Raw genomic sequence first — 21,467 nt, forward strand, 5'->3', positions numbered from 1 at the left:
TCCTACCACAATTAAAATCCATTGGTCTTGACAAGTGCTGGGGCAAAACTTTTACTAATTTACCCCCGAGACGAAAAATTATGATTTTGCCCCTATACTCCGAAATGTACCGGAATCTCATTGTTTCTACTTTTCAACCTAACATAACACTAATATTGATCAATATTAACCAAATGGGGTAAAAAATTACTTAAAAAAATTTTCATTTAGTTCTCTAGTGGTAAAATTACCATTTTGCCCTTGTGCTCCATAAATACCGGGAATCAAAATTTTTCACTGCTAAACATCATTTTATACTCCAATAATCATAATTATATTTCATATAATTATTCTTGGTCAAATGTGATCAAATCTTGGCTAAAAATCTCCATTTTATCATCAAATGGTAAAATGACCGTTTTGTCCCTAATTGGTCAATTTTCTGATGGACTCCAAACTGGACCTTGAACTCCAAATCACTATTCTAAGCCATTCTGTTGGTTTTAAAATTTTTAAATTCCTCTTAGAATTTTTATTTGAACTAGTTCAAGGCTCGATTTAACTTAGTTGTACCACTCGATACAATACCGTCCTTTAATCGAGTTTGACAGGGTCTCACACATTTACTCTATCTTATAGGTTACCATGAATGACTTGAAATTTTAAAAAAATAGAATGAAATGAAATATAGCCTATAGCTTGAGTTAGCAATGAATGCCTAATGTGCCTAGATTGGATACTCATTTCTTGAATCTTGACGGTTGGTATTCATTGATGTTTGGATGTTCACTTCGAACGTATTCATGAGTCGAGTGCCTTGTCTTTCAATATTTTATAACAATTAGTATCACTCATGAGTCATGTCATTTATTGATAAATATCATGTACCACATTGAACTTCAATGCTTGCATCTTTTTGGATTGGTATATGTCTATATAATTGTGGAAAATTTGAAATCATGCTTGCATTTTGTGAAACAAATTAGAATCATGATCAATGAAGATAGTCATATTATTTCTTGATGATTGTAACAAGTGTAAAATGTTTTGGCAATGCTTCATCAATAATGATATCTTCTTGATGAGAAAATTCTTTTTTGAATTGCTAGCTTCATGTATAATTTGGAGAATATTTCTTGAAATGCTTGCTTGTCAATGATTTGGAAGAATGCTTGCTAAATGATATTTGATGATGACATATTCTTATTGTGCAAATTCTCCTTGAGTTGCCATTTTTTTTAATTGGAGAATTCCTTGAAAATGCTTGGTTGATATTGGTTGGTAATGCTTAATAATGCTTAATGAATAATGAAGAATGCTTTAATGATTCTTGATAATGATTAGGAATAATACTTGAATACTAATGATATTTTACATATGCCTTAAACTACCTTGCATAAATTTTATGAAAATATGAGTATTTGATGCATATGTTGAACATCTATTTAAATTCTCATACTCATCTAGCTCCATGAATTATTGTGTATTAGATGAACATGTTGAATATCTACTTAAATACTCATTTATTCTAGGCTCATGATTTCTCTTCTAACATTTTTTTTTTTAAAAATTGGTAACTTAATGGTTTCATGACTCTCTAAAGGGAAGTAAAGTTATGCTTTAAAGTGATTGTCTCCTTTATCCCTTCTCTTTTTTTTATCATGTTTCCTTCACTAACAATTCGTGTTGATTTAATGATTTCTAAAGGGGGAGTTAATCATTGACATATATGTTTGCATGAATTCTTACAGTCAAAATTGGTGTCATTAGCACTTGGTATCTTCAACAACAAATTGTGGTGAGATTCCAACATTTGGTGTCCTTCATTATTGATAATATCCTTTAACACCAAATTGATATTGTGCTTCATTATTGGTGTTGATTTAATGATTTCTTAAGGGGGAGTTAATCATTGACATTTATGTTTGTATGAATTCTTTCAATCAAAATTGGTGTTATTAGCACTTGGTATCTTTAACAACAAATTATGGTGAGAATCCAACATTTGGTGTCCTTCATTATTAGTAATATCCTTTAACACCAAATTGATATTGTGCTTCATGTAGATATTATGCTTCTCACTTATACTTGAATGTTGAAATCAACGCTTGATATCAAATTTTAATTTCATTCAAATATTGGTATCAAGCTTTAAGCTTTCTCAGTTGGTATCTAGCATTAAATTGGCATCGAGCTTTAAAATTGTCTTTTCTCACTTGAGCTTTAACATTGATTAAATCCTTCTTAAATGTGTTTGAGCCTTGCGATTAACAAATTGATATACTCGATATGCTTAATGTGAATTGAAGAAGAGGGAGACTTTACTAGTGTTTTGCCAATTGATATATTAAGCTCTATATTGATCTTTAGCAATTGCTATTGGTGTTGAATATTGGTGGTATTGTGATTAATGTGCTTATTGATTATCTTTTCTAACAATTGGTATATTCCTTATTGTGCTTACTATGTTTTGCAAATTGTGCTTATTATGTTTTTATCTTCTTTTTTGATATAACAAAAAAAGGGAGAGATATTGAGAAATTTTGCACATTAAAAAAGGAATATTTGACCTTGTAACTTTAATCAAGTTTTGAACCTTTCAACTATTGAGTGGGAGTTTTCAAATATTTGACCTTGTAGCTTTAATCAAGTTTTGAACTTTACAACTATTGAGTGGGAGTTTTCAAATCCTTCAAAACTTTATCCTCTCTCATAGTCTTTATAAAAGCTTAACATCTCAAATCAAAGCATTTCATGATTTAACTTAAAGGGAGTATTTTTACAAGCAAATTTTGCTTAAAGTTTTTGTCATAATAAAATGGGGGAGATTATTAGTTTTATTGGCCTTGAAATGATATAGTTTTAAAATGACAAAAATCATCAAAATTACTTCAATAATCTTTGAACTTATTTGAGTGATCCTTGAACTTGCTTGAATGATTCTTAAAGTTATTGAACTCTTATACATTTGCTTTTGAAGTGCCTAAAAGTTTTAATACGAAAAATGAGCAAATTGCTTGTATGAGTTTCAAACTTGATTGAATAAGTCTTTACACCTCCCTTGCATTTGCCTTTGAAATATCCAAGTGTTTGGTATCAAAACGAATTCCAAAGGAAGCATTCTAAGTGCATGTTTAGCCTAGCTTTTTTTCAGCTTATCTACCTCTTAAAAGCAAAAGCCAGGCCAAACATGATTTTTTGAGAAGCTCTTAAAAAAAAAGCAGCCCTTTTTTTAAGAACAAAATTTTTAAAAAAAGAGCTTAAAAAAAAGCTCCAAGGAAAAGTTTTTTTTTTTTCTTCTTTTAAAAATATAAGAGAATTTTTATTTTTGTTTCAAAAATATCCTCATTTATTAAAAATAATTACAATATTACCCTCTAAAAAAATACCTTCTATGATAATTTTAACAAAAATTATAACTTATAAAATAAAACTTATAAAAAAAAATTTGCCAAACAACTTTAGCTTAATTTTAAAAACTATTATTTTTCATAAGAGCTACATAATAGCTTTTAAGTTAGAAAAAAGCCAGGCCAAACAGGCTCTAAATGATCTAAGCTATAGGAATCGACCTCCTCTTAGTAAAGGGTCAATCCTAAAGAGAAATAAAGAGCAATATGTAGCTTCCGGAACATTATAGGATCGACACCTTTTAATAGAGTAGGTTGATCCCAAGTAGACAAAATGAAGAATGAAGCTACTGGAACTTCACAAGATCAACCCCCCACAGCAAGAAGGTCGACCTCAAGATGATAAAGAATGAAGTAGATACTTGAAAGACTTAGAATCGACCACCTAGGCTTAAAAGTCGATTCTAAGATGAAACAGAATGTAAAGAAACTACTGGAGCTTTGAAGGATCAGCACCCCAACATCAAGACGTCAATCCCAACAAGATACAGAAGAAAAACAAAGGCACTAAAACTTTAAAAGATCGACACTCCATCATTAAGGTTCGATCCTAGATAGCCATTAGACACGGAATTCAAAAGAAAAATAGCTAGTTTCTTCACTAAATCATCTCCAACTATAAAAATGACCTATTGGGAACATTTTTTAGGTTAAAATAGAAGAGAAAAACATCATTTGATCAAGAATCAATTTGAGAAACTTATCTTCAAGATTTCATTAAAATTTTAATTTATTATAAAGAAATTTTATAAATCCAATTCACCCCCCGCCCCAGCCCTCTTGGATATTTTCTCACCATTATTGAGCTAACATTATCTAACAATATTGATACCCAAGAATAAGGTATCGACACTTGCTGCTTATGAAGCTTTTAAAAGGATTTTGAAGAACAAGTATTGCTACTTGAAAACCCAAAACCAAAGTATCAACATTTGTCATCGTTTTACATCACTTTAAAAATTTCCCTAATAGGCTAGTCTTGACCCCTCTTTAGCCCTAGTCCACCTCCTATTACTTTTTCTAGCAACTCTCAACCTTTATCTTGTCCATTCCCTCTCTAAAACCTTCATTCTTGAATATTCAAATCGATTTTTCAATTTTGAAGCAAGCAAAAGGCTTTCCACTATTCAATTTTCAAATCTCTGGTTTTCAAGCTATGATTTTTACTCTCTCAACAAATTTGAGCTTCTTTCTCTAAGGTTTTGGTGTCTAACACAATTTTCTCTCACAACAAGCTCACCAAGTTAAGAAAAAGATAAATATAAGTGTTTACGCCATTAGTTTATCTTTGAATAGTAGATTAGTAAGTTAAAAAGTTAGAGTACATAAGATTTAGTTAGGGTTTGAAATAACCCATTTTCAAATTTCAGGATTTTAGTTTTAAGTTGTGTTTATGATTGAATGATTGCTACTATAGGTTCTATTCAAGCTCCAAGGATTTATTTGGAGTGAAGAGTCAGTGTTTCGATCCCATGCTAGTTGATGAATCAATCTAGGTGGGTAGACTCAACATTTTAAGCATTTGATATGTATAAAGTTGAGCATATTTATTAAGTTTTGTGCCTTGCTGATTGCCATGTTAAATCCTTTAAACATGAAAAGTTTAAAAATCGTTTTCAAAGTTTTCAAAGAAGGTTTTAAATGTATATATACTATGTAATTATGAATACTATGTAGTAGTTTTTAACAAGGGAAGACAAGCCCTTTTAAATGTTTTCCTTCAAAATGAATCTATGATGGTATGATTGATATGAAATTATTGTATGGCTATATGTATGCAAGTGTGGATGAATGAATACCCACCTTTATGATTATGAGATAAACATGATGTAAAAACTTGATTATGTTAATGATGTCCATGAGTTTGAATGATTACATAAGAGAACATGTACATGATGATATGTATATGAGTATATTGTGTTGTGGTATGTTATTGATATGTTGAACACCACACAAATATGTAGCCTTGTCATGGGGCATGGTACCACTTGACTTATGTCTAAGATAGTGGCTACCGCATCATTATCCATGTTATGTCTAAAATAGTGGGGATCATACCATTATTCAAGAATGTCCAAGATAATGGGGATTGTACCATTAATTGATGAGTAGTCTTAGACAATGGGGATAGTACCATTGTCCTTGTTATGTCCAAGATAGTGAGAACCAATCATTATTTGAGAAAGTCCAAGATAGTGGGGACCGAACTATTATCCAAGAATGTCCAAGATAATGGAAACCGTACCGTTATCCAATGAGTTGTCCTAGGTAATAGGGATCGTACCATTGTCCTTGTAATATGTTTATTGAAATAAGTTTATTAAGTTTGGAATAGTTAGAGTGATGTATGGATTAGATTCCAAGGTATGGATTTAGATTTAAATGATTGATTATTATCATTCAAGAAAAATTTTGATTGATTGTTAATAGTGTTATCTTGTTGAATCCTAGTGACAACTTATGTTATATGAATGCCCTTAAGAATATAAGGGTAGTTGGTTTTTAAAGATGCTGAAAATTGCCCAAAATTTTGGTTTTTATGAATCAAGTATCAATACTTCAAAAACAAGTGTTAGTACTTAGCAAGCAAAATGCCCAAGAAAGCATACTGTGTAAAAAGTATTCGATACTTTCCTAGGAAGTATCAATACTTAAAGTCTAGTAAGCCTTTTGGATAAAAAGTATCGATACCCCTCAGGGAGGTATTGATACCTAAAGTTTAGAATAACCTATTTCTATTTTAAAAATGAATTTTCACTTATTTTTTAACTTCCTTTTTGAATCCAAACTTTTGGATGACTTAAATTTCAATTAAAAATGGTCTTGTAACAACATTATTTCAAAGATTTGAATGAAGATTGATAATTATTTTTAGGGTCATGCTTATTCAAGATTATGGACTTTTATAAAAAGCTATTCCCTTTTAAATTGTCCCCTTCCCATGTTAGCTCACTTAGTTTTATAACTCACACTTGAAGATAAATTTGTTTGGTTTCAAACCAGTAACTCAACTTTTACTTGCTAAATGTGATAAAGCCTTCCTTTAAGGCTTCCAATGTCATTACATTCTATTGTGGTGTTGAGTCGAGTCATACATATTTATTTACTTTTCATGTTGGACATTTGCTATGTAAATAAAAATGGAGGATACTTATGTTTATTTACTCTTGATATGAGTTATTTATGATGAGCACCGAAAATGGTGCAAATGACTTGTGATATATACACATAATGATGAGGCTATAAATGATATGGACACCGAAGTGTGCATATGATGTTTATACGAAATGATATAAGAAACTATATGTCACGACCCAAATTCCGGACCATGACCAGCGCATGGGCCCAATGGATGTAATCCACTAAGCCCAAGCAAGCCTATTAATCTAACATACTCATCATTCCATCATAACTACTAAGTCCTATTTCATAACTTAGAATCATAATAAAATTAAACGTTCGCCAACTCATACTGACATATCAATTAAATGTACATTGCCTACAACATGTATCTTAATAATTTACATCAAGTTTGTCTATATATCTCAAAAAAAAGAAGACTTGACTTCCAGCGGAGGGACTCGAACGAATGTACAGCTACTGAATGCCGAGACACCTACTAAAAGATGGATATAAGTTACAAGGACCCCTCGTCCTAGTTACCTGCTGCCTCGTGATCTGAAAACATGAAGTTAAAAACGGTGAGTATAAACCCGAGTGAACAAGAAAGGGAACAAGCATACCATAAGGAATCTTTAATGAAATCATGAGGCATTCTTTTTCAAAACAATGCAATTTGTTTCTATTCTTATTAAAAAAACCCTCATCAAAGCCCTTAAATGATTAATCATTTGAAAATCAAGGACCCATACATAACAAACCATTTGAAGAATGAAAACTTCAATATTTCACAAGCAAGTCAAACACGACAACGAATCTTTGCTGCAACGGAAAGGCATACACTGCAGCGAGAATGAATTTTCGTTGCAGCGACGTTGGGATTTAGTTATTAGCCGAACGAAGGTTTCTCAACTAGCTGAGGGTTTCTCACTAAACCTCCCCATTTTAAACTTAACTCATCTAATCTTTAATGTTGGAAGTCCATGCTCCGATATGATAGCAAAGAAGTGAAAGATAGGGCAGCAATTGGACAAGATAGGAGACCAAAACAGAAGATTTTTCGCTGCAGCGAGATTCTTTCTCGCTGCAGCAAAATTGTAACCCAGAAACAGAAGGTTTCTCGCTGCAACGAAATTCAGCTGAAGAAACAGAGAGTTTTTCGCTACAGCGAGATTTCTTTTCGCTGTAGCGAGAAGCTACAGTGACTATCTCGCTGCAGTGAAATACATTCTCGCTGCAGCGAAAACCAGTTCTGGTGAAGGTTTTCAAACCCGAGAGTTTCTCGCTGCAGTGAGAATGATTTTCGCTGCAACGAAATACAGGGCACCAAACAAAAATTTTCCTTTCTCCCAAAGAAAACCACCCTGCTTGAAATGTTCAAAACCAATAAGAATTACATAACAACTTCCCAAAGTTTAACTTACCGAATCTCACATACATTACATCCATATACATAACTCATAAATTTCTTATAACACACATGTTTACGTATGTATACATATGTATACATATACATATACCCATCACCATCATGCAGACAATCCCATCATCATCATGCACCCCATCCCATCATCATCATCACCAGCTCATGCGCACTCCCTACTCGCACATGGCTGGGTCATCACCGGGTTATGCGCACTCCCTACTCGCACATAGCCGAGTCAATATAATTACACAACATTATATTCAAGCATATATGTATATCAACATAATGCAGCCACATAGAAATCCATAATAACCTCATATCATAACATAAACCATTTCACAAGAGCTTGTTCCCAAGGCATTCAATTTTTAGAAAAGTTATATAAAATCATTCAAACACTTTGGTCAAAACAGTCATATTCCCAAAACAATTTTGATAGGTAGTCCACTCACCAATTGATTGTAGAGCCTTTAGATGACTCCAATTACTCTAATTGTCCAAATGAGATGATGGGGCTTCCTTAGAACCTAGGATCACATTAGCATAAGCAATAGGTCAATTTTACACACTATGAACCCTAAAAGCTATCTCTTAGCTAGTTTTCAATTGCCACATTAAATGACCATCTATGTTCACTATCTTAATCACTAAAAGTAATGAACAGACTCAACAATAAACAGCTCATAAATCCCTAGGGCTCCTTTGTAGTCAAATTCTCTCCCAATAGCTTCCAAATAAATGGTGTAATTCTCTCTTTCTCTCTCTAGAACGTCCAGCTAATGAGAAAAAGTATGAAAACTAGATTTTTGAAGGGTTTTAAAGTGAAAGGATGAAAGAGCATAAGGGTTTATGGAAGAGTACACCAAAAGCATGAAAATTGGAGCTAGAGAGAGAAAGTTATAGAAGCTTGAAGAAAACTCTCATGGAGAAATTGAAGAAACGTGAGAAAGGAGAAGGGAAGAAGAAGACCAGCTGCTGGAAATTCAAGAAGGTGCTGGAAATTTCAAGATATTTATAGCAATCTTATCCTTTCCCTTAAAATTATGAAAATGCCCCTCTACCAATTTACTTGTTCTCCTCTAATCTTTTATGCAATCTTTTTTCTCTTTTAACACTGGGACAAGGTCCATAATGGTCTAGACATGTTTGGGTTCATAAAAACTTAAAATTTAAACCCAAGGTGAAAAATGACCATTTTGCCCCTATTATGAAAATTGTTGAAACTTCTAGTTTTCTTCGTGTTTTCACCATCACACATCATTTATGCAATCTTATACCCATTTTGACCTTAAAATATAATAAAACTTTCTTTTGGAAGCTTATTAGAGAAAATGACGAAATTACCCCTGACTCGTATTATTACATCTATGCTTAGTTACAAGCCTATAGAGGTTGGGGTCTCACATTATATGTGATATGGATTTTGAAAATTTAAATGAAATGTTTACCATACTTCATGATGATGATTTTTCATGATGGATGATACTGCACTTAGATAAATGTGCCCTAGCATGTGATGAGTTAAAAGGCTTGTTTGAACCTATTGGGCTATACCCATATAAATCCTTGCATCGGTCATGTTGTCGAAATTGGGATTTGACACTCATACTCAATGACCTATATTTATGTTGCTCTTATCTTGGTGAGCTTGTGGAAGGAAAGATTAAGCAAAAACCCTAACTTGAAGTGAGAGAAAAAGTTAAAATTTAGAAGGGGAAGTTTACCCTAGCCAAGTTTTGATTTAAGATTCAAGGCTAGAAATTTTTTGGCGTGAAGAAGAATACAGAAAGAATGAAGTACATAGGTGAAAGGAGAGAAAAAACGTGGAAAAGAAAAAGAAAATGGGGATAGCCTGCCACACATGGGGGAGAAGAAAGTCAAGGCTTTGATCGAGTCAAGGTGTCAAAGGGTCTAATTGAGACCATATTGCCCTTTGTTACAAAATACACCTGTCTCTCTTGCTTTTGTCTTCTCTCTGTTTCTTCTTTCAAATGAACTTGCTATTTTATAAAAATAAGCTTTTCAAAGAGAAATTTTAAAATTATTTGGTTGAAAGGAATATGTTATAAGCCCACAAGGAATTTACCATTTTACCTTTGCACTAAAATATGGGGTTTTACATTTTAATGGATAGAAAGATATTTAGGGTAGTAAATTGAGTCGTTTTCAAGAAAATGTGTTTTCAAAATTTGAATTTAAATTTTGTAGTCCAAGTGGAAGTTAGATTTTTCTAAATAATTAAAGTGTGGACTTACATTAGTTAATTTAATTCTCTTTTATAAAAAATTGGGTAAACTAATTTGGTCTTAATATAGACACAATATTATAGTCCATAATATGATTTAATAAAATAGATTAGCCTTCAATATTAAAAATGGGCTTAATACTATAGAACTGTGTATTGAAGAGTTATTGATTAAGAAAGAAGATCTCAGTGTATTGAATCTTAACAATTAATATTATGAGTATTTTCGTTGTCAAATTATAGATAAAAATTCAGGTACACTTTTGTATTCTAAAGTTTAACTATTGTAAATCTTAAATTAATTATAAATTAATTATACGTAAAATTTATCCATTCGTACATATCGGAAGGGAAAGAAAAGAAGCTTAAAAAATTTGAGAAAATGCTTTAACTGGAATTATGGAAATAGGGAAAAGTTAGAATGGACCGAATATGATTAGGGATAAGGAAAAAGTTAAATAAGTCAAACTTCAAATAAAGGGAGTATGATATACTTAAAATGTAATTGCTGGTAATTAATTCCTTAAAAATTTAAGGAAGTGTTTTTTTTTTTAATGTAACATTTAGACCCTTTGGTCCTTATAATTCAAAAAATACTTAATGGAGTACATGTACTAAATAAAAATTTAATTTGGTACTTGAACTTTCATTCTGTCGATCAAGATCAAGGTGACCTAACTTTTAATTCCAATAAAAAAATTTGATGACCAAATAAATATCACATTATTTTTTAATCCGGGACACATGGCATAACCTCATTCATTAAAAAATTTTCATTTCTTTAGAACATAAAAAATAGAAAATTCTAAAGGAATTACTATTTGAAAAATTTTTAAAAATATTTTTTTTACTTTAATTTGTCTTTTCAAAAATATAAAATCCTCTCCTTTCTTTCCCTTCCCTCTCTACTGACCTCCATGTTTGCAATAATATCAGCTTGCTTTAGGCGATTCTCTATGGATTTTGAAGCCAATTTTGACACGCTGATGATGGGTTTGGCCTTGGTTGGGCAGATCCAATTAGTTACAAATTCGAAAGAAAATTTTTAAAAAGATTTTATATTTATTTTTAATAAAATTTAAAATTGACGTTAAATGGATAAAATTAAAATTCAAGCATTGCATTGAACATATGAGACATTTTCCTACATTTTAAGGACCAAACAAAGAAATATGTTAAACAATGAGAGAAAGAGGGAGAGAGAGTTGTTTATATTGTCTACTGAAAGCATAAGGGTAGAGCCATCTGCTGAGATCTGAAACATCCAACAATGCATATTTTTCCTCAGAATGCCATAATGGTCAAGAGCAAGTGTTCTTGCGCAAGAGTACAACACATTGTCACAAAGCATTCCCACGGAGCTACAGAAATTTCCTACTCTACTTCTCAAAGACCTAATCCAACAGTGCGACCATCCCTTCTTCGGAGTCCAGCAGTGTACTGTTTCTCCAAATCCTGCTGGACTTCCCGTTGCTTCTCTGCTTGAAGGAGACCACTGCCATCTTGATTCTCTGGTTTCTGCTCCACCTTCACCTCCCCTTTCACACCCTACAATTGGCCATAGGTACCAACGCAACCTCAGACTCTAAAACTGTGTTAGTACGTGATGGAACTCTAAATGAGAGAATGAGTCATGGAAGCACATGCAATGGTATGTTCTGTCCTAAGCTGCCACCACTAAATTGTAAGGCAAACAAGTTGCTCAGACAACACACACACACACACACATGAAGCCATAAAGAGGGCATAGGGATTTACCATGAGTTTATTGAACTTCTCTTGTCGCTCCCGGTCACCAAATAGTGCAGTATCCCAGCGATGGCCAGACTGACATTCAACCATATACATACATAGAAGTAGCAATTTATGTTAAATGGAGTAAACTGTAAAATTCGAAAAAGCTGAAAATTTAGCTAACTCATAAGAAATACCTCTTCTGCAGGGGTGCTTTTCTTGCTCCCCCAGAGCAACTTCTTCTTTTGCTCAGTAGTCATATTACTATGACCTGCCCCAATCAGGTTCCTGTTAACTGCATTGATAATCAATTCAGATACTGTGTTAATACAATATAACATAAACTTTCATAGAAACCCAGCTGCCAGTCTATAACGTTCCAGTAACAGAAACAAAAGGAAATAATAATTACTTAATCAATTAGTATGACTGCAAATAGGAAATAGAGCCATCAGAAGGATCCCTCTTTCAATTATAGGAACAAAAGTAATTATGGAAACACCAATGCAATTAAAGTACCATATAGAGGGTAATATACAAAGAAGAACAACTAATCAAGCATGTTCTATGACAGGCATACTGCAGAAATATAGTGAGCAATCTTATCAGCATGAGACCAGTTAACCACCTTTCGGGTGGGATGCAATTGATGTTGTCTAAGTTGCATTTTCAAGTTCAAAACCTGCTTTAGTATATAACCATCCCAGATACAAAAACTGTCAGACCAAAAAAGAGAAATAAAGATGGAGCATATTAGAGAAGATGACAGAGTGATAGCACAGCATGATAGAAGGCTAAAGAACTTAGGTCCCCAAGAAACAAAGTCTCCAATGGATGGAAATGACAAAACATACTCCATTTTAATAGAGGCCATGATTATTAGAGACCAAACAAATGGTAACTTTTGAGGCTTGAATCTTACACAAGACCAGTCCAGAAGACAGAACATATGACTAATGCATCATTATGACAGCATATTTTCTATGTAAACCTCATAGCTTCAAAGTAGTTTGCGACAAAAGCATGCTAATGGCTCCATTTCCAAGTGGAATTAAACTATTTCCCCCCTTCGATTCTAACTACCAAAATTTAAGTATAAAGCACAGTTGAAACAAATCTTTCAGCTAACTCCCTATCATGACAAACAAAAACCACTTCTTTTGTCTGTTGTTGAGTTTCAAACAAATACCATATAACAAAGGATGAACAAGTTGATTATCCTTTTTCAAAATCCTCATGGCATGCAAAACAAAGGCATATAAACTCTACGTTGTCTCCAGCATATACTCTCAAATAACAGTTACAGCTTCATGCCATCACAACCAACAAACTTAACCATGAAAACCACAAATTAAGTGAAAGGTAATGATCAAAACCATGAGAAGCATATTATATCAGTATCATAGACATTAGGCAACAGGATAACTTTTAGCATGGGCAAAGTAGAGAACTAGATTCTAAATTTTAAAGGGCAAAGAGCTTGTTTGGCTTAGCCTTTTTTTGGCTTAAAAGCTATTACGAAGCTCTTATGAAAAAAAATACCTTTTAAAATTAAGTTAAAACTATTTGGTAAAATAAATTATATAAGCTCTAATTTTGATTAAAATTACCATAAAGGGTATTCATATTATTTTCAATCACCTAATAAACCAAAGCAGAATAAGTCTACTTCGAACTTATATACGATTTCAGACATTAAAATCAAAAAATTCCACACAGAAACAGAATAGCTCTTAAACTTTATACAGCGGCAATAGTTTTAAATTTTTGTTGATCTAGCAGGCAATCAGACTATGATGCTTCAATTCCCCAAGAAAAAAGAGAACTTTTAAATAGTATTTGAATACAACTTTGAATTTTAGGTCTTCTTTTCTCTTAATCTTTGTAAGAACAAAAAAATCCCAAATTTTACTATTCTGTTGCTGTGTTTTCTATTTCTTTTTTTTTATAGTAGTCTTTGTAGAGAGAGAGGTAAAGGAGTGGGAGATCACGATTTGCATTGAACAAGGATGATTTGCAAAGGAAGGGAAAGGAAAGAGAAATCGATTAAGAGGGGGATATTTCCTAAAAAGCTAACGTGTTTTTAAAAGAAAAGAAAAGAAAGCTCCAGAGACGAACTTTTCTTTAAGCTTGTTTTTTAAATTTTGTTTTTTAAAAAAAGCTACTATTTTTTTAAGAGCTTCTCAAAATCTTGTTTGATCTGACTTTTGTTGTTAAGAGGTAGATAAATTGACAAAAAACTAGGCCAAACAAACACAAAATTAACAATCCCCACCTAAAAGAAAGAATAAAAAAAAAAGACAAAACAATGAACAAAGGACAAACCTCTCTTTTGCAAAGAAGATATAACTTTTCAAAGAAATTAAGTTTGAGACCAATAAAAATTACCATTAACTAGCTACCTAATTGATAAGAACTTAAAACTCAAATGGCCCCAGAGAAACATGTCAACAATCATAAATCAATATTTTCAGCATCTTATCAACAACATTCAGTGCACCTAACTATTTGGCTCAATGGTAGGTGCATGGACCCAAAGTTGAACCCACCCTGCCTTCACCCTAAGTTGTACATATATATATAGAGACATTCAGCTTTCTCATATAGAAACACACAATTCTGCTTCCTTTTAATGGATTAGGCCTATGCAATCTCACTACATGGATTAAAAATAAATAGATAATCTTCTATAAAGAAAATATATAAGGAAGCTGTAGTTTTAATCATCATATTATCTAAAGGGGTAAAGGACTGAAAAGGTAGTAAGACATAAGTGCATCAATTTCTTTATGAGAGAAAAAGTAGGAAAAGCAAATGTTCAAATCAAGTAAATGACAAACCCATTTAAAAATTTAAAATAATAAGCTGGGCATGAGACCAACTCAAAGTATTGTACTTATATCTTTAGCAGCAAATATAAGAGAAAGGAAAAAAAATAAAAGGATTGGTAGCATGTAATGAAAAAAATTGTTATAGTCACTCCACATCAAATAGCTACAAGAGAGAGAGAGATGAGATGCCACCCCAAGCCAAATCCATAAGGCATACCTAATTCAGCAGCTTTCATTGCAGCAACTTTAGCTGAATTTATGTCATTAGTGATGTCAACATCATTGCCATGGGCCTGTCCCATGGTCACTCTTCCATCAGTCTCCTCAGCTTGCTCCAGACTTGACCGCTTTTCATCAGCTACAGTAGAAGAAGACTTAAGAAACTAATCGCAGTAATAAAACAATAGAATAATAAACATCAATCTATCGGAAAACAGATACGAATATAACTGCTCTAATATGTAAAATCAAGCACAAAAAAATTACCATCTTTATCATACTCATTGCCCTTGCTTGAGCTAAAGAGTTTCAGTTTTTTAGCTGGAGATTCCTGATTTTTACCAACAAATATAGACTTCTCTTCACACTGCTCCTTCAGAACTCCACCATACCTGTCTTTTTCCATATTAGTTTCCCATTCATCATGTTTCATTCTCTCCTTTGCAGGCTTTTGACCATCTATTTCTTTCAGTCCACTCTTGTAACCTTCTTTACGGCGATATTTATCATTGTCCCTCTCCCTACCAGAAGATGAGTCATTCCGGTGTCCCCTAGATTCTTCATAAGATTCTGTGTAATCACCTTTTCTATCTCCCGAGCTTCTATGGTAGTCCCCTTTTTCCCCTCGACTATCTCTGCCCCGCCTTCTTCGATCTCTATCCATCTCTTCAGAAAAAGAGCTACCCTGTCTCCTACCAGACCCAGCCCTGTCTAAAGCTGAATCCTTGTCTTTATATTTCTGATGCTCTAGAGATTGTGATTCTTTCTCCTTGTCCCTGATCCTATGTCCTGAACCATCATATCTATCACGAGAATATTTGTCAGCATTTCGTGAATAGTCTTTTGACCTGCTAATGTCACTTTCTTGTCTTGGATGATCAGAGTGAGTGCTAAATCTTGATTCTCGACCAGAACGAGAGGACAACCTATCATATTTACTACCTTCATCTGCAAACTTGTCATGTCTGACATAATTATCATGCCTGGAGTAACCATGAGAACTCCTGGAAGACTGTCGATCAGAATATCTATAGGAATCACTATTTCTACTATATTTATTCCTACTAGAATCCCTATCTAGTTCTCTCCCATCTCTTCCTGGTTGAGTATCAGCACCTTTTGCCAGATCATCTCTTGATAAGATGGGACTAACGCTGCGGTCACGCTGAGGAGAATTTCCTGTAAATACAGACACAATCAGAAATGAGATTTTGAGAGGTGAGACATTTTCTGCTGATGACCATTCAAACATTCAAGGTCTAAGATTGAAAAAGAAGAGAAACTTGTAGATTTATGTGTCAAGATAATAATAATAATAATAAGAGCAATTCCTCAATGAATAAAGATATTTGGGTTCATTAAACTTGAAGCTTCATGCATTAATTACTTAGTACAATGGTCAGTCAAGCTCTATATATCATAAATTAGTCAAGACTACTACATTGGACAAGGCTCTAGCCTTGCACTTTTAAGAGTCTTACAAGTTATTATCTATATACAAATAGCATATGAATCAATACACTGGAGAGTGGAAACATCAATCAAAACAATGCTTCCTCATATTTCTTGGGTTATTAGAAAATTTGAACTTTGTGCCTTCGCCTAGTGCAGTGGGCTCCTCCCACTTTAACCCTAATTTCCAACCAGTCCAATTTTCATCAAAACTTCTATATAAACTAAAGTTTCCTAGTTTGTATCATCACACTTCAATATATTAACCAAAGTACTAAAGGGTGACAACCAAACAGTCCAGACAGATTTGCTTATCCCAAAACTCTGACTCCGGCCACATATAACGGGCTGTAAAGACCAATCAACATCAACAGCACTTTTGAAATAACAATAGTAACAATAATCATTTCATATCTACTGGTTCATGCAAAGATGACTAAACATCAGAGTGATAAATTGACAACAAAAGTGACAACTCCAATGTGAATTCATCACACGTTTACAGAATTGTATGACACAACATGACAAAGAAGAAAACCACTAGAACACATAGGGTATGAGGCAGAAAACAAAGTAGTCAAGAAAGTCAAATTAAATTCCCAGCAGATTTGGCATTGTGATCTTTATTTGATATTGGACTATATTAGGTCATTATTGAAGCTAGAAGGAATATTATTAAGTCCCAATTTTGTGCTTATGTAGGAATATTATGGTAAATCTTATTCTTATTCAGTCTTTAACACTATGGGGGGTACTTGGTAAATCTTCTTATTAAGTCTTAGTTTATCTGTGTCAGAAGTATTCTAGTAATTATTCTTCATAGTCTTTCACATTAGAACCATTCATTCCTTTTAAACCCTAAAAGTAGTCATCAACAAACCAAATCCACATGAAAGCATATTTTTCAAGCTTCAACCCAACCTTGAATCACTGTCCATAGGAAGATTTAATCCCTTTCCATTTCATTTTTTTTTTCCCCTCAAAACTTAGTCTTTTCCTTTCTAAACTAACCAACAAGCCCTAATTATCTTCTCCCACTGAAACAAAAGCCTAACCTTTGTTTGGTAGGAAGGAAGAAAAAAGTGAGGAGAAAAAGGGAAGGAAAGGAATAAAATTTGTCTCCCTCCTTATTGGGAAAAGAGACGGAACCTCAAAAGGAAACAAAACAGTAGAAAATCGAATTGTTAATAAAATTATTAATTTATCTATATATTTTTTCCTTCCACTTATTAAAGAATTAAGATTTTGAGAGACTGTAAAGGTGCAAATTCAACAAAATTTGCTTCCCATTTCCTATTCCATCCCCACCAAGCAACAGAAGATAGTTTTGCCTTCCATCCTCTTTCTTCGTTTCTACTTCCCTAGTAACCATGTGAATGGTGAGATTACAAGCTCTTACCAACATATTTCGAATTTTCTTAATTTGATGCAACTCTACTTCCCATCCTACATTAGCAAGGGTTCCAATTTCTTGCATTCTATGAAGGCCATGCATACAAGACAAACTTTTTTGTATTGATGATTAACTCTTGTTCTTGAATTTGAAATTCCCACGGAGTACTTCTTAGAAAAGATAAGGCAGAAGAAGCTAGAATAATATCTTTCCATTGAATGATTATTTTTGAATTGAGAGAAAAGTAGCACTGGGAACTAAATTATCCAGGATTATTGAAATAATTATTGTCTTTAGGTGCAACTTGAATAATACAGCAACTCCTGAAATCTAGACACAGATATATAGTATGTAGGGGACAATTTAAAATATCCAGCAGATCTAATTAACTAGAATCAGTGTTTCTTTAATTATTAGAAAGTCATCAGTAGAGTGAACTAACCATAAATAGTTATACGAGTGAGTCTCTTGACTTCTATTTGAAGTCATATACAAGCATAAGAGACGGGTGCCTGCAATTTTCATATCCATCTCAAGGATAAAAACACCTTCAGATGCAAGGCAACGATATCTAAATAATGACTTTCAGATTCTTTCTCAGCTTTAAATTATCTAAAAAATATAATAATTCCCTGCTCCACCACACCCAAGGCCATCAACCTACTTGCCTCTTAAAATGTAATTGATACAGCCATTTAAAGTCCTTCTTTAGTGCTTTTTACTATGTATTTCCCATATTTTATAAATTGTGACCTTATGTGCATTTTCATCTTCAAGAGCAGAACTGTCATTGATGCAGTTATTGCACCCTAGATTACATATAAAATTGGCTAAGCCTATACATTCTGAGAGTTTGGAAGTTTATCTACTTTCTAGGGCCCTAAGAGGTTATTTACAAGTTTATTAATCAGTTTCTCCTAATAAAAGTACCTAGTTGAATAACAAAGGCATATCTCATCCAAATGGAAGATCTTGGGTTCAAGAAACAGGAAGCATAGTTTCCAGCCATATAGCCAGCAAGTAGTAACTCATTTTTGAATAAAAAGAAAAAAGTTACTTTCCCATTTAGCAACCCAATTCTAGCAGGTTCATGAAAATATGGATGCTAAACATTCTTGCATTCCACACATTCTTGGCCAAATTTCTTCCCTCTGCTATCCAAATCAAATTAATGCTAAACTCGGCAAATGCTTTCAGAGTAAGACCTACAAACAGCAGCCTTCCAAATATGACAATTAACCCCAATCTTATTGCTAATAACAATATCCAGCAACTTGTTCCATCAATTTCAACGTCTTATCCATGGCCACATCACAGTTAAATTAAACCCCAATTGATTTCTGACCAGTAACAACTTTGTACAGGGCCCAAGTACCCTAAAATCACTTTTTACTGTAGCCATTTAACATGAAAGCTCTTCCAAGCTTAGTACACCACAACCCACTTAGGTAGATTACCCTACATAATTAGTTTTTACTTAATAATAATAACATCTAAAGAAAGTTCAGTTCTATGTAAATTAGACTCCAATTCTACCCATGTTAGCTTAGATAATCTCATCATCATATCCTCCCCTCCTCTCACACAACTATAACTGAAACATTCTCTAGGTGACACAACTTAATTTAAAGAAAAATGAATTGCAATAATAGAACATGCAATCAACAACCACTAACGCAGATTACAACCAACCTCTGACATCAAATCAAAAAAATGTCATACTACTCAAAATAAGGACTGTGAACTTATATTGAGACTTTAAAAACATCATAAACCAGAAACATTCCAAGGTTCTAAAAGATCCACTTAGAACATAAAAGAAAAGTAAACAACGAACCTTCAGATGAAGATGACCTGCTGATTGGAGAATGGCGCCTATATTGTCGGTTAGATGCATCATTAGAAAACTTACGAAATGCTGCTTTCGCATCAGAACCATCAGGAGGTGAAGTCTGCAAATTTGAGTCCATGAAGCCTATTACCTGAAATAATTAATAATTTTATGTTAAGTAAACATAAGAAAGCATAGAAAAGAACAACATATTTGCCAAGACAACATAATTATTTGGGAATTAAGAAGAAGAAACCGATGTTATCGAAAAAACTAACAATTGTGGGCATTTGGGGGGCAGGGGGAAGGAAAATAAAGCGAAACTCACGTCATTACAACCATAGAGTAATTCAAAATTAGAACAATCATTTGAACAAAACTTCCAATCTGATAAACTTAAATTTGAAAAATAATAAATAAAGATTCCTCAGCAAAAGAAAACTAGGCAACCCCAGCATTCCCAAGTCACCATTAGTAGCCAGTAAACAGAGTGAAAAATATCTAATCAAGCAAATAAAAATCAGCAGATTTCAGGTATGAAAGGAAGAAGGGAGAAGCTATGAATAACAATTTAGTTCAAAGTCAAGCCTCAATTTATCTCTCCCTTGAGTCAACTCAAGGTTCAGTAACTACTATCATTCTTTAATTTAGTTTCTATTTGTTATTTTATTCTAAGCAAGTAAAGCTCCTTTTTACTTTGTTATTGCTCATTCTACTAGCATAATGCTTCCAAATTTTTTTTTAAAAAAAAAAAAGTGCAAATGCATAATGATATCTTTGAAAGATTAAAACTTGGAAATTCAATTCTTGATGAATGACAGAATATATTACTATTTACTGTAAGGAACAATTTATAATTAAATACGACTTTTGCTTCTGCTTAAGGTCAAGAAATGTTTTGCTGTCGTTCAGGCGGACACCAAAGAATAGGAATTTAAGAGTTCTTTTCTTTTCTTATCTCAAAAACAGATATAAGCTCCATAAACCTAGGAGTTCTTTTTCCTCTTTTTCACATTTTCATTTCTTTCAGAAACTATCAGCACCAACAAGAACAAAAATGTATTTGGGAAATTCATTAAAAAATACGCAGTAAAATGAAGATTAAAAACAAGAAACCCTAGATTAAATCAAGGAAGAGAAGACAGGATTGAGGGGTAAGAACTCGAAATATCATTTTCATTTCTGACAGTTTGTGAGCAACAAAAGAGATCAAATAAAAGCGAATCTAGGGATTCGAATAACAATGTTAAACACGATTGAAGGAGCAATATTACTACTTTAGGAAATTAAATAAAAAGAGAGAGAGAGAATGAAACCTATGCCTTTGGTTGTTAAAGAATTCGATTTCAAAGAGAAGAGCCTTCCTCCCCGTCGCCTTTGCTGTATTTCTGCGGTGCACTCTCCCCTTTCCTCAGGGCTCTTAACTTTTAACGAAAAGTGAAGCGAAACAAGAAAATCGGGGGAGTGGGAGTTGTCATCGCATGAGCTCGACCTCACCGTTGCTTTGTTACGTGCTGCTCCGTCATTTTTTCTTTATTTTTTTTTTTTTAAATGCATTTTCATTATTATTTTTTTCTTTATTTTTTTTAATAATTACTGTCCAGAATGTATGTGTAACTGTCTGCTTACATTAAAAATTATCTCCAAATAAATCAATTGATTGACACCTATATAATTTAATTATTTAACATATCTATAATATATATAAAAGTAAGATAATTGATTGACACTTGTTATTATCAATTGAATTAATTTTTTTATATTTTTTATGTCTAAATTATATTATTTTTTACATTGAATGGTTTTTTTAACTTTTATTTATTTCAA

The 21,467-nt window shown here is 32.9% G+C and overlaps 1 protein-coding gene across 2 annotated transcripts; it reads right to left on the reverse strand.

Moving 5' to 3' along the window:
* Positions 11,304-21,111, reverse strand: LOC18598676 (arginine/serine-rich coiled-coil protein 2). Of its 2 annotated transcripts, none has more exons than XM_007028288.2 (7): positions 20,957-21,111; positions 19,647-19,791; positions 15,232-16,143; positions 14,963-15,103; positions 12,112-12,209; positions 11,939-12,007; positions 11,304-11,765 (listed from the first exon to the last, which is right to left on the reverse strand). In XM_007028288.2, the coding sequence occupies exons 2-7, from the start codon at positions 19,777-19,779 to the stop codon at positions 11,325-11,327; spliced, it is 1,794 nt and encodes a 597-aa protein (XP_007028350.2). In that variant the 5' UTR covers positions 19,780-19,791; positions 20,957-21,111; the 3' UTR covers positions 11,304-11,324. The 2 variants fall into 2 exon arrangements, with proteins under 2 accessions (XP_007028350.2, XP_007028349.1); XM_007028287.2 differs by having other exon boundaries at positions 11,311-11,728; positions 20,957-21,109.

This window comes from Theobroma cacao, chromosome 5 (assembly GCF_000208745.1).
Source record: "Theobroma cacao cultivar B97-61/B2 chromosome 5, Criollo_cocoa_genome_V2, whole genome shotgun sequence".
NCBI classification, from domain to species: Eukaryota; Viridiplantae; Streptophyta; class Magnoliopsida; order Malvales; family Malvaceae; genus Theobroma; species Theobroma cacao.